The sequence below is a fragment of the Zootoca vivipara genome, chromosome 3, assembly GCF_963506605.1.
Source record: "Zootoca vivipara chromosome 3, rZooViv1.1, whole genome shotgun sequence".
NCBI lineage: Eukaryota > Metazoa > Chordata > Lepidosauria > Squamata > Lacertidae > Zootoca > Zootoca vivipara.
The window spans coordinates 58,699,238-58,718,947 of NC_083278.1; the positions used below are offsets into that span (position 1 = coordinate 58,699,238).

Here is a 19,710-nt window from a genome sequence, read left to right on the forward strand (position 1 = left end):
ACTGTGGGGAGGGAGTTGGCACCAGGGCCCCATTGTCACAGCCGTGCGGGCGGCTCTTCGCCTGGGTGCAGCTTACACCCAACGGCCTCTCGGGCAGCGGTGTCGGCAGCAGCAGCGGGCGGGCACGGAAGGGCGCAGCTCCAGTGTCACCACCAGCTCGCGGGGGACCGGGCTGGGCGCCGTGTCGCGGCTGCTAGAGGGTCCAGCGTGGCATGTTGGCCGGAGTGCAGGGAAAGGGGAGGCTGCCGGCAAAGCCGTGCATCTTCCCCTCACAGGACTGGGGCGCCCCTGAGAGGGATGACATCAAGTACCTATTGAAGCTAATGAAAGCGTAACAACTGTTTCCATCCCCACCATCAGGCGGCTTAGGTGAGCCAATTGCCACACAAAGCTGCCATGGCAGCCCCATAGCCATTCCTCCAGAGGTCCACTAGCCTATTGGAGAACGAAGTTGCGTGCCACAAATCTTTTTTTGTGTGCACCGCCCTAAGCTAACAGGACTCTCAAAGCTCCACTCAGCTGCATTGAAGGATGCTATCCCATCACCAGGGCTGAAGATTCAAGTTCCACTTCTGTACATGGAATGGGGGGGAGCAGTCCTTTGCTCAGGAAGAGGAATGTTTAGGACCTGCTTTGATAACCACCACTCTGCAGATGAAGTCTCAAAACTGCTAAACCCTAGGGAATAGTGTGTACTACAAATCAATTGTTTCCTGATGGCTATGCAAATATCTAGAACAGGAGTGCAATTATGCACATGCTAATGAACAGTATTGCTAGATTTCACCTTCCTAAATCTGATTTAATTTTTGTGCAAAGGAAAAATCCAGGTTTCAACTTGCTTTATTTTCAAATTTAGTCTTGATTATTGCTATACAGTAAATCCCCTTCCCGGGACCCAGGTGGCGCTGTGGTTAAACCACTGAGCCTAGGGCTTGCTGATCAGAAGGTCGGCGGTTCGAATCCCTGTGACGGGGTGAGCTCCCATTGCTCGGTCCCAGCTCCTGCCAACCTAGCAGTTCGAAAGCACATCAAAATGCAAGTAGATAAATAGGAACCGCTATAGCGGGAAGGTAAACGGCGTTTCCATGTGCTGCTCTGGTTTGCCAGAAGCGGCTTAGTCATGCTGGCCACATGACCTGGAAGCTGTACGCCGGCTCCCTCGGCCAATAATGCGAGATGAGCGCGCAACCTCAGAGTCGGTCACAACTGGACCTAATGGTCAGGGGTCCCTTTACCCTTTACCTTTAAATCCCCTTCCCACAATGAGCCTGCTTAAAGTGTATGAGCTCCCACCACTAAACACACTGTTGGTTGTTGCGAAGATGCCAGGTGTGCTTTCACTCCCAAGTTGCAGCCTTTTTGTCTGCTTGCAGCATGTACTGTTAACAAATAGATACAATATTGTCTCAAGAATGAAATGCCTTCAGGCTTACCTTAGTGCTTAACCACTACTGGCACCGAGATTGTTCCATAGTCCAAGAAACAAGCTTCTCATCTGGTTCAGAAAAATCTTACTGGTTCCCAAATTGAGATTGTGTCTGTGGTCACTCCAATCTGTCACATCTTGAATCTATGGCCAATTGCAGCTTCCTGGAACATGTCCCTGTGTAACTCTCCTTTAAACATTATGTTCATCAGGAAACACAGAAGCAGTTTCAGTCATGTAAACACTGAATTGGTCTTGCATGTCAAAACACATACCTTATTTCACTTGTAGTGATCTCAAGTCTAACAGGGCCTTCCTTGTTTGCTACTTTGCTCAGTCAATGTGGTTTAGCAGTCTGTATCACCGCATCCATGCTTTTCACCCTTGTTCATTGTAATGTATTTGGTTCTTAAATTTAAGCCAAAACAGAAACTAAAGAATGCTACGTAGTCCAGGCTTTGCTGATCACTGCATTTAATCTTTTGTTTCCCCCAATGCTCAAATTCTGTGCCATAGCTCATTCTTCTTGCCATTTCTGAACTAGTGCTGAGTGTGCCTGGTTACTTGGGATTTTCACCAATATGTAGGATGATGCTTTTGTTACCCTAATCTTCCGAGTTTTGATATAAATATATCTAATACACTACAAACTTTCCATCGCCTGCCACATTATAAAACTAACCAACACATTTATGTCCAAGTCATTTATTTTCATTTATCAGTTCTTCCTGGAACAGCACAAGTGGTATCACCAACACGGTGGCTGGGTTTGAATAAAGAAATAGAGCAGAAGTGTCTGGTGTATGAGAAGGTAGATGGAGGTGATCAGTACTGTTTAGTTAACCTATTTTGAAAGCATATATTTCAAACATTTGTTACAATCCACTACTCTGAAAACCAGTATTTTCCACCATCCAGGTTTGGCTGTCTGGGAGGACCCTTTTGTTTTCCAATCCTTTTATATCATATGTCTGTCAGTATGTTCAGTATACCAGAACTAAGCTTGTTGCAAGCTAGTCAGTGCCCATGCTCTTGGAAGTGACTTTGGCAATTTCTTGGAGGAAGAAACATCAATGGCAAAATTATTTTGGTTAGCCTTTTCAAACCCCACAGAATCCCAGGACTTGACAGGACCATAGTATACAAGTAAATAAAACTCACTTTGAGCACATCTTTAGCAATTTGAATTACTGGGGAAATGGCATAAGCAAGAGCCATGGAGGACCAACAGATAATTTTGCAGTTGTTATATTAATCATCACTAGGCTTGCGTCTAGGACTGAGTTGTTTATTTCAGCGCCTAAGAATACCATTCTACCATCAGGCTTTGATGCCTTTTATTATCAGAAGGGGACACATCTGACTGTACTTCCTGAAAATAGAAATCAGGGAATTCAATAAATGTGACAATGTCATAATACCTTTACCTTACTAGATTTTAAAATAAAGGGTGCACCTGCCCTCCTGAACATCAAGTGCAACTCAATCAAATGGGTGGGTTTTGGTGCATAAAAGTGTCAACCTGAAATGAGCTGGCCAATTTTTCCACTACTTCACAGAATTCCCCTTTTGTAGATATTGAATTGTATCTGATTAAGTAATGCTCAGTGTAGAACCACTGAAATCAATGGACTACTTTAGTAATAGTCCAATAAAACGGATAAATGAAAGTATGTCTTCTCACAGTGTATAGTTACAGTAAACTATGGAACTTGCTGTGATAGCCACCAACTTGGATGGCTTAAAAAGAGGATTAGACAAATTCATGGAGGAATAAGCACTAATGCTTCTGAATACCAGGAGGGAGGAGTGCTCTTGTGCTTGAATTCTGCTTGCGGGTCTCCCACAGACATCCAGTTGTCCACTGTGAAAAAGATGCTGGGCTAGATGGTGATCCAGCAGGCTCTTTTTATGTTCTCATGTTAGTAACTAAGTTAAGCCCACTGATTTCAATGGGTCTGCTCATATGATTTAGTCAGAGACAATCCATTGCTCCCAATGTTGCAAATCTATGCTACTGTTGTAAATAGATGGCTTCTCAGCTAATCTACCTTAGAATCATAGAACTGTAGAGTTGGAAGGGACTCTAGCCCAGGGGTCCCCAAACGAAGGCCCGGGGGCCAGATGTGGCCCAATCGCCTTCTCAATCTGGCCCGTGGATGGTCCGGGAATCAGCATGTTTTTACATGAGTAGAATGTGTCTTTTTATTTAAAATGCATCTCTGGGTTATTTGTGGGGCATAGGAATTCGTTCATTATTTTTTTTCAAAATATAGTCCGGCCCCCCACAAGGTCTGAGGGACAGTGGACCGGCCCCCTGCTGAAAAAGTTTGCTGACCCCTGATCTAGCCTAAAGCGTCCATGGCAGATCACCATCCAACCTCTGCTTAAAAACTTCCAATGAAGGAGGGCCCACCATGTTCTGAGGGAGTTCGTTCCTCTGTCAAGCAATTCTTACTGTCAAAAAGTTATTCCTGATGTTTAGTTGTAAACTCTGTTCTTGTGACCTTGCTTGTTTAAAATAGGTACTGTGCTTCCACCCAAGGGCTTATGAAAATAAAATCCTGTGTGATCTGTGACTAGATTAAGAAAGCATAAATCTCCCTTTTAGATACAAACTACAGTTTTATAAAGGAGATGCATGGTCGTACATTACAAAAGCCTAGAATTTATTTTGTGAAAACAAGTACGGTAATTTGGACAGCTGCATCTAGACTTCTTGGTTAATTAACCTAACAAGGTAAGAATAAATTAGGCTGCATCCATAATACCCATCTGCTTGTGCAACAGAGCTCCCCTCTCCTCACCCCTGAGCTCCCAAAAATTGCTCCATAGGGTTCCCCAACTCTCTGGAACAGGTTTGGGGGGCTGAAGGGAGAACAGTAAAGAGGAGCTCTGTTGTGATGTCATAATGTAGACCATAATCTTCAAATCACAGTTCACCTTACAAAAAATTGAATTTTTTTTTACTACTGAATACAGTACTTTGCACATTACCATTAAGATACTGAGCAGGGTTTGCTCAACAGTACACCTCAACGCTTTGCATTTATAGATGCCATTCATTCCTGGCAGCAGGACTAGAGAAGACGGTAACCAGAATCTCTCAATAGCTGATGGCAGTCAGAGTACAAGTGCCAACAGTGTGACTTTCGGAGCTTAGCAATTACTGTAATATGATTTCAAGCAGTAGAATTTATTGGACAAAACACTGGTCTTCAACATTTAAATGGACACATGAATTCAAGTTTGGCTTATATTACTCTTTCAGTATGTGGTTTTTAAATGTAGAATAGAATGTCAGACTTTCCTCCAAGAATCCTTATAGCTTAGACTTAAACATACAGCTTTAATAATGTTTCTATGACATGTGTTGGACCTGCAAATGAAAGTCTCATGTCATTTTAGAATTTTCACATCTTTATTCCACTGAAGACTGAAAACATGAAGATATCCAAATGGTCAAGTTATTTATCTGAAGAAAACCCACGGAAAATACTATTTTACAAACTGGGGAAAAGATTGATACATTTGGTAGCTGGATCAATATTGCCATGAGTTTTCTGGCCGACACTTTCACGAGATGTCAGTGAGTCTTCCTCTAATGTTCCTGCAGTAATAATGTCATTTCGTTATACACACTGCTTAAATGTTATAAATGGATAGCATCTAGTGCTTTACATAAGACTATGTTTATTATGCATGTAAACTCGGGGGGGGGGGAGATGACACTGAAACATGCTTGTGTTAAAGGTAACTTTTTCACTACAATTTACCTCTTTCTGTCGTACACCTAAAGGTTTGGAATGTAGGACAAGTCTTCTTGTAAGAAAAGTATGCAGAAGGCCAAGCTACTTTTAGTGCTGTTGCACAAACAGTTGAGGCATTTCCCCATTAGCAGTAAGGGTATGTGGACGGAGAAACGTGGCACCTGTTAAGCTACAGCTCTACTTGTCAGATCTAGATCAGTTCAGAAGAGAACTCCCATCGTGTTCTAGAAATGTGAATGTGTATGAGAGAATTAATAAGATCCCAACACTGACTTGCATAATGTCCTATTTGCACTCATTTTTCAGAAAATGGGATACAAAAGATAGCAAAGTACTCAGGTTCTCAAAGGTGATCAATAGCAAGCTTTGTGAAAACAGATTGCAAATCCTTAATCTTGCAGTGCTGTTCAGATGTTGAGACATTTGGTGGCTGCATTAAACAAATTATTAGTCTCCCATCCCAAATCACTCAAAGTAATATTATGCTGCAATTTAAACATAAGCCACACAAATAAAAAGTTCAGGAAATTACTAACTCCATCATAGAATTGATCTTAAGTACTGATTTATTTTAAAACGCAGCTTCAAGATTTAGATGTGCAGACCTAAGTTTTACTTTAGAATAAACACAGCTGTGGAAGGGGCAATGAAATACAACTTTCAGGGTTCTCACCATATATTCTGGACAAAGCAAAGTTACACTGCTTATAACAATCAGTAAACATTTTTAAAAGTCGCTCATGACAAATAGTATTGTACTTTTTCTACTTGCTTTTGTATAATCATCAACAGTTACTATTTAGTGAGATTGCAAAAGAACAAAAAACAAAAACTAAACTAAGCTACTCTCCAACAATAAAATTTAAGTAAAATGCTTACATTCATTTGAAGACAAGTCATATTAAAAATGCTGTGTAGATAGCGCATAGATGTTTTCAGCTGTAGTTGATCTTCAAATTTACTATTCCTGTGCAAAAAGGGGGGAAATGTTTGCACTATTTACACTTTCGGTTTTTAAGCCATTTAAATTAGAATTAGAATTCATAGAGCAATGAAAGAGTTCATAAACCAGAACTACTTACTTTTTCTTCTTTACGCCTCTCCTTGTCTTCATTTTCCATTGTTTCTTCTTCATCTTCCACAAGCCCATCCCCTTGGTATTTGTCATGTGTCCACTTTGGACTGCTACCTGATTTTTTGAAGTTGAATCTTCCTCTGCTACGCTGGAAAGTGCCACGACCTCTTCCTCTTTTAGCCCAGTAATCTACACCATCATCTCTGTCATCATGCTAGAGTAAACATGGATTAACAATGGAAAATTAAGCATCTAACAAACTTTATTTGGAAAAGTTTAAACCATCTGCTTCACATAGCTAAAACTGTAGCCGAGTCATTTGTTCTTGGTGTTCTGAAGCACACAGGCATAAAAAATTGCACGATATCAAGTTATATTATTGGGACCATCAAACTCAGTATTGTCCATTTGGACTGGAAAGCCTGTGCAAAACTACATCTTGGGTAGAGGCATCTCCCAGATTAAGATCCCTTAATTGGAGATGCCAGTGATTAAATTTAGTGTGTTGTATATACAAAGCATATGCTGTGCCACTGATCTAAGGGCCCTCATTGATTTGAAGGGACACAGAACAGATTATTCAGTTTCAGGTGCAGCAAAATATCTTAGTCATTTGCACAGGCTTCTAAACTTCTGCTTGTCTGATTCAATATAAATTGTCTATGTTTCAGTTATCTGTACTGCACCCTCGGGTTTACTGGTACTAATTGATGGAATGTGAAAATGTATGGGAAGAAACAGTAAATAATGGGTTAATATACATATTTTCTGAAAAGTCACAAGGCAGATTTTGCTACATCAAAAAAAAAATCAAAGAAAACTAAACATGCCTACCATATCATTCTCTCAATTTCCAATGTTGAGAAATGAGTGTGGTTGCAACTATCACTTATGTAGTCAAAATTCAGAGGAACTCCCAAGATTTGCAGAAGTACAAAAAAACAGAATAAAGTGGAGGATTCCCAAAACAGCCCAATTAGGGCTAGGTATGTACAATGCCTACAATATGTTGGCTGACTGCTGGAGGAGGAAGAAAGGGGAACAAGTACTGTTAACATTTTGTTGCAGATCACACTTATATTACATTTTTTGATTTTAATCTATAAAAATCTGCCAAGTGAGTAATCAGAAAGATTTGATATTACACAGATATGCAAGTTCCCTATATTGACACAGTGTAGACCATGAAACAGATATAGCCTTGACTTTCTTCCCAATGCAAACAGGCTAAAAACAAGTTAAGGAATTGCAAAGCCCAAATAACAGGACTTCAGTGGCTTCCTTGAATGGGTGCTTTTACTTTCCCATGAATAAATTAATTGCTACTGGAAATGCTGTACTTTGGGGGCAACACTTTGGGGATAAACTTGCCCATTACCTGACACTGGACAGCCAGGCTAACACTGATAGGGAAGGCATAATTAACTCTCATTTGCCTCATAAAAGCAGCTCAAGGTTATGGTGCAAGTAAAGTTTGTTGTAAACATTTCTCCCACCCCACCCCACCCCCCAAAAAACTGGGTCTAAGGGGCATCAGGAGAGTATAATGCAAAAAATGTGCTTCTATTTCTAGTCATTTGGACCAAAGGTTTTGGGACAGGGAAGCATTTATAACTTCCTCAGGGACCCAGGTGGCGCTGTGGGTTAAACCACTGAGCCTAGGGCTTGCTGATCAGAAGGTCGGCGGTTCGAATCCCTGTGATGGGGTGAGCTCCCGTTGCTTGGTCCCAGCTCCTGCCAACCTAGCAGTTCGAAAGCACGTCAAAATGCAAGTAGATAAATAGGAACCGCTACAGCGGGAAGGTAAACAGCGTTTCCATGTGCTGCTCTGGTTTGCCTGAAGCGGCTTTGTCATGCTGGCCACATGACTGGGAAGCTATACGCCGGCTCCCTCGGCCAATAATGCGAGATGAGCGCATAACCCCAGAGTCGGTCACGACTAGACCTAATGGTCAGGGGTCCCTTTACCTTTACCAGGGCTAAAAGGTACGGGGGGGAGCGGTCAGGGTGAACAGGAGGGGCAAGATTTTTTTTTTATTCAACTGAAACCTGTAGTGCTATTACTATTGGTTTCTCTCACAGCTCTTACGCAAGCCAAACTCCTCACAGTTGCAGATATTACAACTGTGAAATCTGCTATAGAATAAAGTATTTACAACAGTGTATTGCAGGTTGTAAGTCAGGCATCCCCAAACTTGGCCCTCCAGATGTTTTGGGACTACAACTCCCATCATTCCTAGCTAACAGGACCAGTGGTCAGGGTTGATGGGAATTGTAGTCCCAAAATGTCTGGAGGGCTGAGTTTGGGGGTGCCTGTTGTAAGTGCTAGACCTTCTCTCATTTTCTCTTCACAACGGACAAGCAAGAGGTTGTACAAAAAGACCTTTTTTCTACAGCTAGTCATTTTTTAACAGCCTACGTAGATGGATATAAAAGCAAGCATGAGCTCCAATGCTCCCCCTATAGGACTCTTAAGATTCTTCAAATTATAGAAGATGCTTTAGATATTGCCTACATAACTTTGCTTATAAGACAAGCTTTGAGAAAAGATGCATGCATAATAGTATGGCACCCACCAAGAAGTATTTCTTGCTTTTTGGGGTATATTCAGGATCCCATTCCTCCTCCTTCGGTCTCTTTTGAAAAGTAGTGTTTGAGTTGCTGGGACCAGTATTTGTTCCAGCAAACACGCCTCTGGCTCTTCCTCTGCCCCTAATTCGAAACTGATTAACCAAAGCATTTATGCATTTAATTTGTTTACACAAAGCAAATGATAAATTCCTAATGCATGAACTAATATGCTTTGTTATCATTCATCAGATAATACCACACACAAATAAAGTGGCTTATGGATCAATCTACAGAATTTAACAGCCACTTCAAGGTAATGGCATTCTAGCTAGCAGAAGAGCATTTACATTTTTTAAAGGGGCGTATCCAAGATAACACTTTCAAAAAGTAGTGTATGATAGTGAGAATTTTCTAATTTCTAGTAGTCCACAGAAAACACAAAATTCAGCCATTTTTGCTGATGCTTCTAGTTCTCCAAAGAAGCAGTTTAAAAGCCTAGCTTTGAAGGATGGAGAAATTAAACACATGTGTTTGGGAGTTACTGTTCTCTTACTGCACATTGCAAGGAACAATCAAAGTCTGGTAGTCTAGAATATTCAACATAAAAAGCAAGAAAGGATAAAAAGTAGAAGACATGGAAAGAGCCTACATTTTTAAAAATGCATTTTAACTGAAATAGCACAACAGAGATTTAATAGGAAAAATACTTTCAAGTAACTTAAAAGAAGTAGCATTCTTTTTTAAAAAAAACAACAACAGTCTTGACGTGTTTCTAGTTACTGGCATGGCAAGACCCACATTTCTGTCCAAGTCATAGCTGCCTTTCAATGTTTCATACACTATGTCATATAGAAGGCTCATTTATAGCAGGAACTATATGGCACAATATTACTTACACCAAAAACATTAAATGATTATATATTCACTTAAAGGCATTAACTAAGGTATAAACCACATTAAGTAACTAATTTGATTATCTTGGAAAATGGACTTTGGTAACATTTCTGAAAAGATAAAAAGATTGTGGTGTAGTGTTGAGGCAAATGTGGAGAAGTAACTGCTACGAGGAAGAAAAGGCTGAATTAAATAGGTTGCCTAAAGCTTAGGTTCTTAAATGTACATACTGTACTTACATTTATATTAAGTATGTAAATTCCAAGTCTAATATATAGTATCGGTATACAGAATTTGCATACAGGATTGCATGCTAGGGCAAGTGCATTGTATTGCTCTTTAAGTCCACTCACATCATTAAGAGTCTGCTGAAAGACCAGCAACTTCTAGCTCCTCTTCCCCAAATCTTTCAATTCCAGCCGGTCATTACAAGAAGCTCAAGTACATGAGCTTGTTTCCTCGCCCTCCTCCAAACCCCTTTTCCTTCTCTGTGTCTCTCTTTCGATCTAAAGCCCAAGGGCAAGGACTACCTTTTTGATTATTTTTGTAGGTCATACTAGAGCCTTTTTTGCATGAAGAGCAGAATAAAAATACTTTAAATAAATAAAAGAAAGCACCACTAAATCATCTCTCTCTAATATACTTATTTGCCACCAAGTAATAGTGTTTCTTAAGATTTAAAACTGGATGCACCCTCAATGGACCCTCAGTCCAAATTCCATCTTCCCATTTAAACTAAGCTGTTAAAATGTTGCTTTATATTTCACAGCATACATGTCATTCCATAACAAGACTGTTATATATCCCTTTATTGTTGATTATATTCTTGTGTAACTTCTTAGGTCAGTTTTTACAAATATTGGTTGTTCCACAGTCCAATTGAACATAACAATTTCTTGTAATTCTTTAGAGTACTTTACCCTAGTTTAGATACCCTTGATAAACTATATTTTACTATTAAGAAACAAAAAATTAAACCCTAACCCTTCCAGTAGCACCTTAGAGACCAACTAAGTTTGTCATAGGTATGAGCTTTCGTGTGCATGCACACTTCTTCAGATACCTAAAGCTCATACCTATGACAAACTTAGTTGGTCTCTAAGGTGCTACTGGAAGGAATTTTTTTTAATTTTTTGTTTCGACTACGTCAGACCAACACAGTTACCTACCTGTAACAATTACTATTAAGAATTCAGCTATCCTACTCAGAATACACAATGAAACCATAAGCACAACAAAGAAGAGAGCCAACAACAAGCCAACTCTGGGTTTTATAAATCTTGCAATTTTAAGGGCCTCAAAATTTTGGCATTTGCAATTAACGGGCATTACTTAACTGTGACTACGTGTCACACAAAACTAACACCTTACTAATGAAGTTTAGGTTGGGTATAAGTAATCCATTGTTCGGTTTGGCCTGCAGTGAGATGTAGGCAGTAAAATGCATCTTGCTCCTCCTTATAATGAACAATCTCATCCCATTTTAAAGCACATGATAGAGTGAAATGAACTTTAGCCCAATACAAATAAGGCAACTGCTTTAAAATTGTATACACCTGTCTCTCATGCTAATCTCAAATAATGGATGACTTGGCTCCTTATTTGTCACTGAACATGAAAGCCCAGATGGCACTGTTTTCTCTTGTAGTCACGCATTACTCTGGTTAATTTGGTCCCTCCTGCTCAAAACACTGCTCATGATTAAAAAGAGACTAGAAATACAAAAAAGTAAAACAAAGAATATGGAAAAAGGAATACACACAGCCAAAAAATTGACTCCTTAATTAAGGATCACCAACAAGGCAGCGTATTCGGTGAGAAAATTCACAATCAACTTTTCAAACACTTAAAAACATGACTACCAAGCATATGTGCAAGCTAATGGCAGAACACAGTAGGAAACACTGCATGTGTGACTAGATGTTTATTGTGCATATTATTATTATTTTAAGCCAAAAACGATAAATATATCCCTATCTAGGATAATATTCTATATATTTCCTCCTTGCAAGCTACATTTCCAGCAGGAATTTCTTCAAAATGCACTTCCATAATATTTCATATAAAACAACTAAACCCTAATATTATTACAATTATGACTTTTTTAAAAAAAAACACCAGGAAAAGTATGGTAGAAACTCACAAATGTGCCTCTAGGTCTTCCAACTCCTGTAAAACCTGGGTATTCTTTCTGCTCGTGATGGGGTTTAAATTCTTCATCTCTTTCTTTCTTGCTGTCCTTTTCTTCTCGGGAACTGGATGAGGAGGAAGATGGGGAGGAAGTTGAGGAAGATCGAGAACGGTCTTGCTCTCTTTTTTGTTTACTGAAAAATAAGAAACCATACTGTTTGCTGTAGCATCCTATACATAGGATTTATTTTCTGTGCCCATAGAAGCTATCCTCTTTCCTTGTTTGAATCTAACGTGCAGTATTATTACACTATCCAGTTTCAATCTATAACTCTTTAACAGCTAATGGCACCTAACAAGGAGAACATATTAGCCAACAAACTAATTTAAATATATATGCATGCTTTACAATGGAAGAGAGAATAAAAAGTTGGGGGAAATCCCCAAGGGTAAAATTCTAAAGTGATACTATTTCATTTATTTTGTATATCTTACCAAGAAGCAAAAATTAATATTGCCTTTTTGCTACATAAACCCAGGGTGCAGAAATAATCAGCAACTGATGGTTGTATGGACATCAGTGTAAGAAAGTAAACAGAAAGTGCAAGTAAATCCATGATTATGTAAGTAAGAGCAGGAAAATATGATCTTCACATTCAATTTCCCCAAAGCAAATACATTTGGCATTGATTTTACAGTTTTTATAGAATATAATACAAATCCCCAAAGGTGGATATACCTGAAGTAATCCTTATCACTGCTACAAGTTCACATTGAGTAAGTTGCTTTATTAAAGACTAACCTGTTCCTCTGAGCCCACTATCTGTCTTGAGGGGGGAAAATAACTCTCATCCCCCCTTTCCCACATTAAGCCTACATGTCAGTAAAATTCTCATAATCTGGGTGTTATGAGTTGAAAAAGTGCGGAATCAAGCATAACGAACCAAAGTTCTTACACAAACTGTTTACAGAAATGTACTGCATTGAAGTCCAACCTCCTGATGTAGCCTGGATAATAGGACAGATTAATTTGTCATTTTTTTTCAGTGTTAGCTTGCTATTCCAAAGTTTTTGTCCTCATCCACCATAAGCCGTGTAAAAGACAAATACATTTTTGCTGTAAAACAAATAATTTTAATTGTTTAAATTTAGATGTTCCATTGTACAGTGATAACTGAAAGCAATTAAGCTTATAATTACAAAAGTCTAATTAGAAGCTAAAAGCCTAGTTATGGGAGCTAAGCCTTTTACCTGTCATCTTTGTAAGGTTTATAATCCTTGTAATCCTTTGGAATTTTCTCCTGCTTCCTTGATCCACTGGATTCCCTGGAACCTTTAGAGTCTCCTCGTTCTTTACTTCGTTCTTTTCTACGACGGTCGATGTCATGTCGAAGATCTGCAGCATCACACTTTAATTTTTTATCTCCCTAGATCAGAAATGTGCAGTGTTTTAGTATTATAAACCCTTAAGAGAATGGAATAGGAAATCAACCCCTTTATATGCAATCCTATACATACTTTCCTGTACGTAGGTCATAATGAACCTAGTGGGAATGCATCTAAATAAACAGGCATAGGATTCCATTGTTACCCAACTATGTAAGCGATACTCCCTTTCCCAATAGCTCTTTTGCACATTTAGTAGGATGATCTTTCATACAAGAGAGTAAACTTGCTTGAATTGGGACTGAAAAGTTACTCTTACAAAAAGAAAGCAGGCCTGAAAGAAGCTTTCAAGTATTATCCAGGAACAAAACTTCAATATAACAACATCTTTAACAATTACTGGGACAGTCTAAAGAAAAGTTTATTTTACATCCTTCATGGATAACATTGGTAATTAATGGATTGACACCAGAGATAGGATACCACTCGTGAAACAGGGTTTTCTGGATATCAAACTTAAAGGAAAAAATTGCTCCTGAGAGTGAAAAACTTCAGTGCAACTGGCAAGTTCAGAGAATTAGGCAAGATGTCCCTGAATCCACTGTCTATTTTTTTAGGAACAAAAAGTACAGCAATCCTTTTGTGGCAAAGTGATAAAATGTCACAATTAGATTACACAAAACTGGTCCACTGCATCCTTCAAAAATGATCAGAACTAGGTCAGACCTATTATCACTTAAGACATAAAACGATAAAAGTAGAATTTGTAAAACATGCCTCTGGGATAAAGTGCTTGGATGCTTTAAACCAAAACTAAAATACGAATATCAATTTAGAACCTACTTTCTGAGTTTCTTCTTTAAAGGCTCTCTCTTCTCCCGCTAAACGGGTATGCTTCCTCAGGGCACTTGGAGAGATGTCAATCCTCCTAAATGCAAGATTTTTAAAAGTAATAATTATGGCTGCCAACATTCATCTCTGTCAAGTGGAAAACTGGAAACACAAAAGAAGAAGTGCCATTGTGCAGTCTAAAATTGAACCCATTTAAAAGTACAGATACATCTCGAGAATAAAACCCATAGACCTACCAGTCAAATCAAAATAGCAACAGCTACACATTTCCATGAAGTCAAACCAACAGCAGTATTCAAAAACCACATAATGCAATATTTTCTTTCAGGAGCAATGAAGTTGACAATTTGAAACTAGAAAATTCAAATGCCTTTTTACATTAACAATACACAGACATAGCAACTCCACCCAGAGAAAAACAAAACCTGTAGTTCATTTGACAGGTATCATCATTCACTTAAACACACATAGAGTTATGGAGTAATGTTTTATATCCTATTTTTGCAAACTTAGGTCTTGAGTCAAAGAGCTGTATATCAGAGAAAGCCCCAGTGAGAATTACAATTCTCTTTGAGCAATTGCACTAATACAGTTTGTGATACAGTACAGAGGATAGCTATGGAAAAAGCACAGGCCCAGCCCATCCATTAGCTATACTGAAAGCTTCTCTTCAGGTGGCAGACTGAGAAGAGTAGCATATTTACACACTGTCCCTCAGTCTGGTCATCCTTCTATTTAGCACTCAAGGAGTTCCTACAAGGCTATTTACTGGAACTGGGTCACCCAGCCTTGTTCTAAGGGAGAGTAAGCAGTTTAAAGTTTAAAAGTAGTACACTGTTAATTTTAAAAGTTATTTGCCGGTTGCCATGGTGTCAAAGCAGAGACAAAGACACCCTTCAGAGCCACCTGGCCCACAATGCCTCGGTCTGCAATGATCCTATGTACCCTAGAATTCTTCATTAGAGTGAAGCACTGCCAAGTAGGAAGCCCTGGAGAGACCTCATCCATGCTGCTGCCACTGATGCAGCAAAAAAGACAAAAGGAGTAGGCAGTAGATCAGTACATGGGAATGGTACACTGAGAAGCAGTGCTGGCTGGTCCTGCCAATATACACAATTATCATTTAAACTGAATGAAGCATTTATTGATTTACCTACAATATTTCTATACTGCCCATATAGAAGTTAAGCTACGAAATGTAAAAATAGAAGAAAGACTTAAAATATTAATCAATTAAAACAGCATTTCTCTGCATTTAAGCTGTCTCCCATCTTGTTTAATTGCCCTCACCATAACCATAACCATAACCGGCTGTTATACATCTGGAAACGTTCAGCTGAATAACACTGAGAATATATAACAGTGGTGAACATAATTTTTTAATGTGGCAGCAACACTGCCACAGAATAATTTCAATAGTGATCAGGTCTCAGCACAAGACTTCATTTCTCTGCATTTAAGCTGCAGAGCCCCCATTAGTCTTCAGGGGTGACCCATTTCAATAGGTCTCCATCCATTCACAGGGGGGAAATCTAAACCTCAAGAGGAAGCAACCATAACAAGGGATTCATGTTAAATTCCCCACTTTCAGATCTCCAACCTCCTGCCTTTTTGAAAGAAAGAAAAACCCAGTCAGGAGTGTGTCCGAAGTCTGAGGCATGAGGGAGTCCATATATAAAAATATATTATAATAATTAGGCATAATTGGAATATTTTTTCTTTTTAATTTGGAATTGTATAAATAATTTGGATGTGATTTGATGTGATTTGTATTGGAAAAGTTAATAAATAGATTTAAAAAATAAAAAGGAGTGTGTCCTGTTACAGAAACATTTTAAATTCATGAAACGTTTTCTATTATTACCAGACTTTAACAATTAGGTATGTATCACAACTGATCTGGCAATTTCCCCCAATAATTTCAACTCAATTCCTGCTCCATATCCATTTTAGATAAGGAACTTTAGATAAGGAACTAAGAAGTTATTTATCTTTTGGAGAGTAACTAGTATTTCAGCTAGGCAAGAAGCAGAGAAAATTATGCAATACTGCACCTGTGTATTTCAGGACTCTTTTGCCGGGTGCTATGTTCTTCAGTAGACTTCTGATAAGCAGTGAACCTCTCACTTAGGGTCATTCCAGCTGACTTGAAATATTGTTCTGTTGGTTGCAGAGGACAAATACTGTCTAATTTCACAACATATATATACCAAACAAGGATGTAAAAGAAGCAAATGAATTCTTAAAATATACAAGACACAAAAATAACATTTGTCCCCACATCTTTCTTAAAGTACAGCAACAGGTAACCACTGTATTTTACAATTTTCTCTACACATACACACTGCCACTACTAATTCAAAAAACATAACTTTTTAATGCCGGAGACAGTTCTTTTTACCAAACATATTTGCTTTGTGCCCAGAAGAGCAGAATACATTGCTGTATTTGTAGAGGAAAATATTACAAATTTAAAGAGAGCTTCTTTGGTTATTTAATTAATTGATACATATAGAGCTGAGTAATCCTACATATGTTTATATTAGAATAAGCCCTCTTAAATTCACTTGGACTTATTTTCAAGTAAACATATATAAGATAAAGATATGGCAGTTATTTTCTTTCCAAGTAATTTGTAACACAATTTCTTCTTTTCAGACCAGAATGAAGACCTTAACAGCTGAATATATTTAAACATCTGGCATCTTGGCAAACTTTGTAGCATATTTAAAAGGTTTTTTTTTTAACCCAAGACCATTAAATTAGTAACACACATTACATTTTGAAAGACCAGTTCAACAGATGTTTGAATGTAAATGTAAAATAGAAACATGTGTAAAATTATAACGGACTGTTAAATGCTACAAATAAAGCAAGCTATCTGCTTAACAGGTCAATGTACATCTGTATCAACTTACCGCCCAACATCCAGCACATCTCTCATAACCAATCATTAAAACTTGATATGGCCACTACAAGGGTAGTGCCTCAATCATAATTCCATCAAACACAGGAATTTGAGCTAGCAACTCAGTTTTTGTGCCATTTTTGCCAGGAAGATAGAAGGTTCAACTTTGCCTGTTTGTGCATCTGTTATCTTTCAACAGCTATTTTACTTTTGTAATATGGATTTTGCCATTTCAAAACACATTCCAGGACCTAGTTGCAATGAAAAAGAAAATATCACTGGGCATTTTCAGCTCTAGGAAAGTGAAGAGCTGTTTAGTCTAGCTGCATTGCACCAATAATGTAAAATTACTACTATGCTTTTACCAACTCGATCCACAGATTTTGTTTTGTTTTTTGAAGTGTGTGAAAATATTTAAATACCTTTGGAAACAAATTATGATTTAGACACAGCACTAATTTGGACCAGTGATATCTGGTCAAATTGAGTATTTTATATATTCACTGGAACCATTTAAATGATCTCTTTAGCTAGCATAATATCAGGCATTTCATAATTTGGTAAAACATTTTCTGGATAGGGAAGCTTATTAAGATTTGTTTTGCAGTTCTCAGATTGACATGAATTAAAAATGTTTAGAAGATCAGCTGGCTACTACAGCTAATGTACAAATATAACACACGACATACAGAAATGCAACTTTCTATCTAGGCCAAGATAAATACTTCATTCTAAGGGTGACATCCAATGATGTACACCCACTTGGATAAAGAAAATCTGCTTATGCAATATGACTACTGGTTTCTCTTCTCCACCCTCCAGCTCCTTGCGACTCCAAAATCTGCTCAAGGGTCCCCCAACTCGCCAGGGCAGATTTGGGGGCATGCAAGGGAGAGAAGGAGAAGATGGCTTGTTACATGAACAAATGCTGACTGTTGCTATGTTGGATCTCATCCTATAGTAGGCAAAAAAATCAATTGTCTGTTCCTCCCTTGATGAACAATTAGCAACATCTAAGATAGTACAGTGAGAGAAATAAAACCATAAGAAAATGAATTTTCAGAAACTTTATTATAATATTGTCCCCCATGTTTCATAACTGTTAGATCTGGTCAAACAGTCCATATACTATGTTATTTTCAATATTTTCACCAGCAAATTCAAATCCTTGACATTCTTCATGATTTATTCCTATTATAACAAAACTAGCTGTTCCTCAATAAAAAGCCAAAAGCAGGAAACTTAGGGTGGTATTTAACTACATTCTTGAACTAGCAAAATGAAACCCCCCTCTTCTCCCCCATCATCCCCAAATCTGCTCTGGAGGGCTGGGGAAACTCCAGAACAGATTTCATGGGTGCACAGGGGAAGAACATACCATTGCACAAGGAGAAATCCTTACACCAACAGAATGTTCACATTAGTGCTACATTGAATACAACCCAAAATCTGTCCTTAATCAAGGAAATTTGCTGAGCTTGAGTGATGGTGCCTTCCAATTAATAGATCTGGCAGACCCACTACTCAAGCATGTGGAAATGCTAGGAAAACAGCTATACGTATCAGTAACATTAGATAAGAGAATTAACTCTAGCTCAGCAATAAAGCACATATTTTGCAAGCTAAAGGTCCCATAGTGAATCCCAGGCCTCTCAAGTTAAAAAGAGGAGTAGGTAACATTAAATACCTCTGATTGAGCTCCTGTCAGCTAAACAAAATAATACTGGGCTAAATAGACAAAAAGTCTGAGCAAGTTTAAGGCAGCTCTACCTGTGCTCTTTTCCCTACTTCACCAGGGGGGGAAACCCCAATGACTAATAACAGAAAACAAACCAATGTATCACATCTCTAGAATTATTATATACTTAAATCATTTAGCTAGTGTTTTGCAAACACAGGCACATGCTTCTGGCTGCAACTGAAAATCTTCCCCTTCTAATCCCAGCTTGATTCAAATATATGACTGAGCAATGTCATACGTGGATGCTTTTGTTTTGTTTTGTTGGATTCAGAAGTAAGTCTTGGGACTTGCCTACACCAAATAGCAGCTTTCTAGCTAGCAAGTAAGAGCTATCACCATTTTGAGGAGAAACTTAGAAATCTATTAGTAACCAGGGTGTCTTTAAATATATATTTCTAGAAGAATATCATTTCAATCAGTCAGGCAATCCCAATCAGCTTTATATATAACTAATTTAACTGCAACTCGTTTAATTGCAAAATAAGAAAAGTGCTAACACACTAAAATCTAACTAAGATTGGCTTCAGTGCACTGTTCCTTGCACATGTAACAGCTAGGATGCAGCCTGCCTCCAACTCGACATTCCATCTTTCACTTTACACGTGGTCCAATGTACTGATGCTGGGGTTATAGTGTCTGTCTGTGCCCCCTGTACTTCCAAGTGACATAAGATTGCTCTTATCCATAGTGTTTAGATCTGCTCCTATGCATAGAAAGGGTAACATCCAAGACTACAGTTCCAACTGTGTAATATATTTCTTTGTACAATCAAACTTCCCCTTCCTCTCTTCCCACTTTTAGCTCCCATGCCCCTCAAATCTGCTTGATGGTTCAGAGACCTTTCAGAGAAGATCTGCAGAGGGCAGCAGGGTAGAGAAGAGATGTGAAGTCCCATTGAGCAAGTGGAAGTCCACTCACATGACAATGGAGGTCACCCAGAGAGTTCATGGGACT

At 38.6% G+C, this 19,710-nt stretch overlaps 1 protein-coding gene across 6 annotated transcripts in view; it reads right to left on the minus strand.

Annotated features, from left to right (window-relative positions):
• Positions 1–1,137: 1,137 nt before the first annotated feature.
• The window catches only part of BCLAF1 (BCL2 associated transcription factor 1), a 31,459-nt gene continuing 12,886 nt past the window's right edge, over positions 1,138–19,710 (minus strand). The window contains exons 7-13 of one of the 6 annotated variants that reach the window (XM_035108902.2): positions 16,162–16,267; positions 14,099–14,183; positions 13,121–13,296; positions 11,883–11,994; positions 8,851–8,997; positions 6,282–6,488; positions 1,146–6,166 (exon numbers count right to left, since the gene is read on the minus strand). In XM_035108902.2, coding sequence (XP_034964793.1) covers positions 6,161–6,166; positions 6,282–6,488; positions 8,851–8,997; positions 11,883–11,994; positions 13,121–13,296; positions 14,099–14,183; positions 16,162–16,267 — 839 coding nt within the window. In that variant the 3' untranslated portion in view covers positions 1,146–6,160. Of the gene's footprint in view, positions 6,167–6,281; positions 6,489–8,850; positions 8,998–11,882; positions 12,064–12,864; positions 12,987–13,120; positions 13,297–14,098; positions 14,184–16,161; positions 16,268–19,710 lie in introns of those variants that run through there. The other 5 variants (XM_035108900.2, XM_035108898.2, XM_035108904.2 and 2 more) reach the window with 5 other exon arrangements.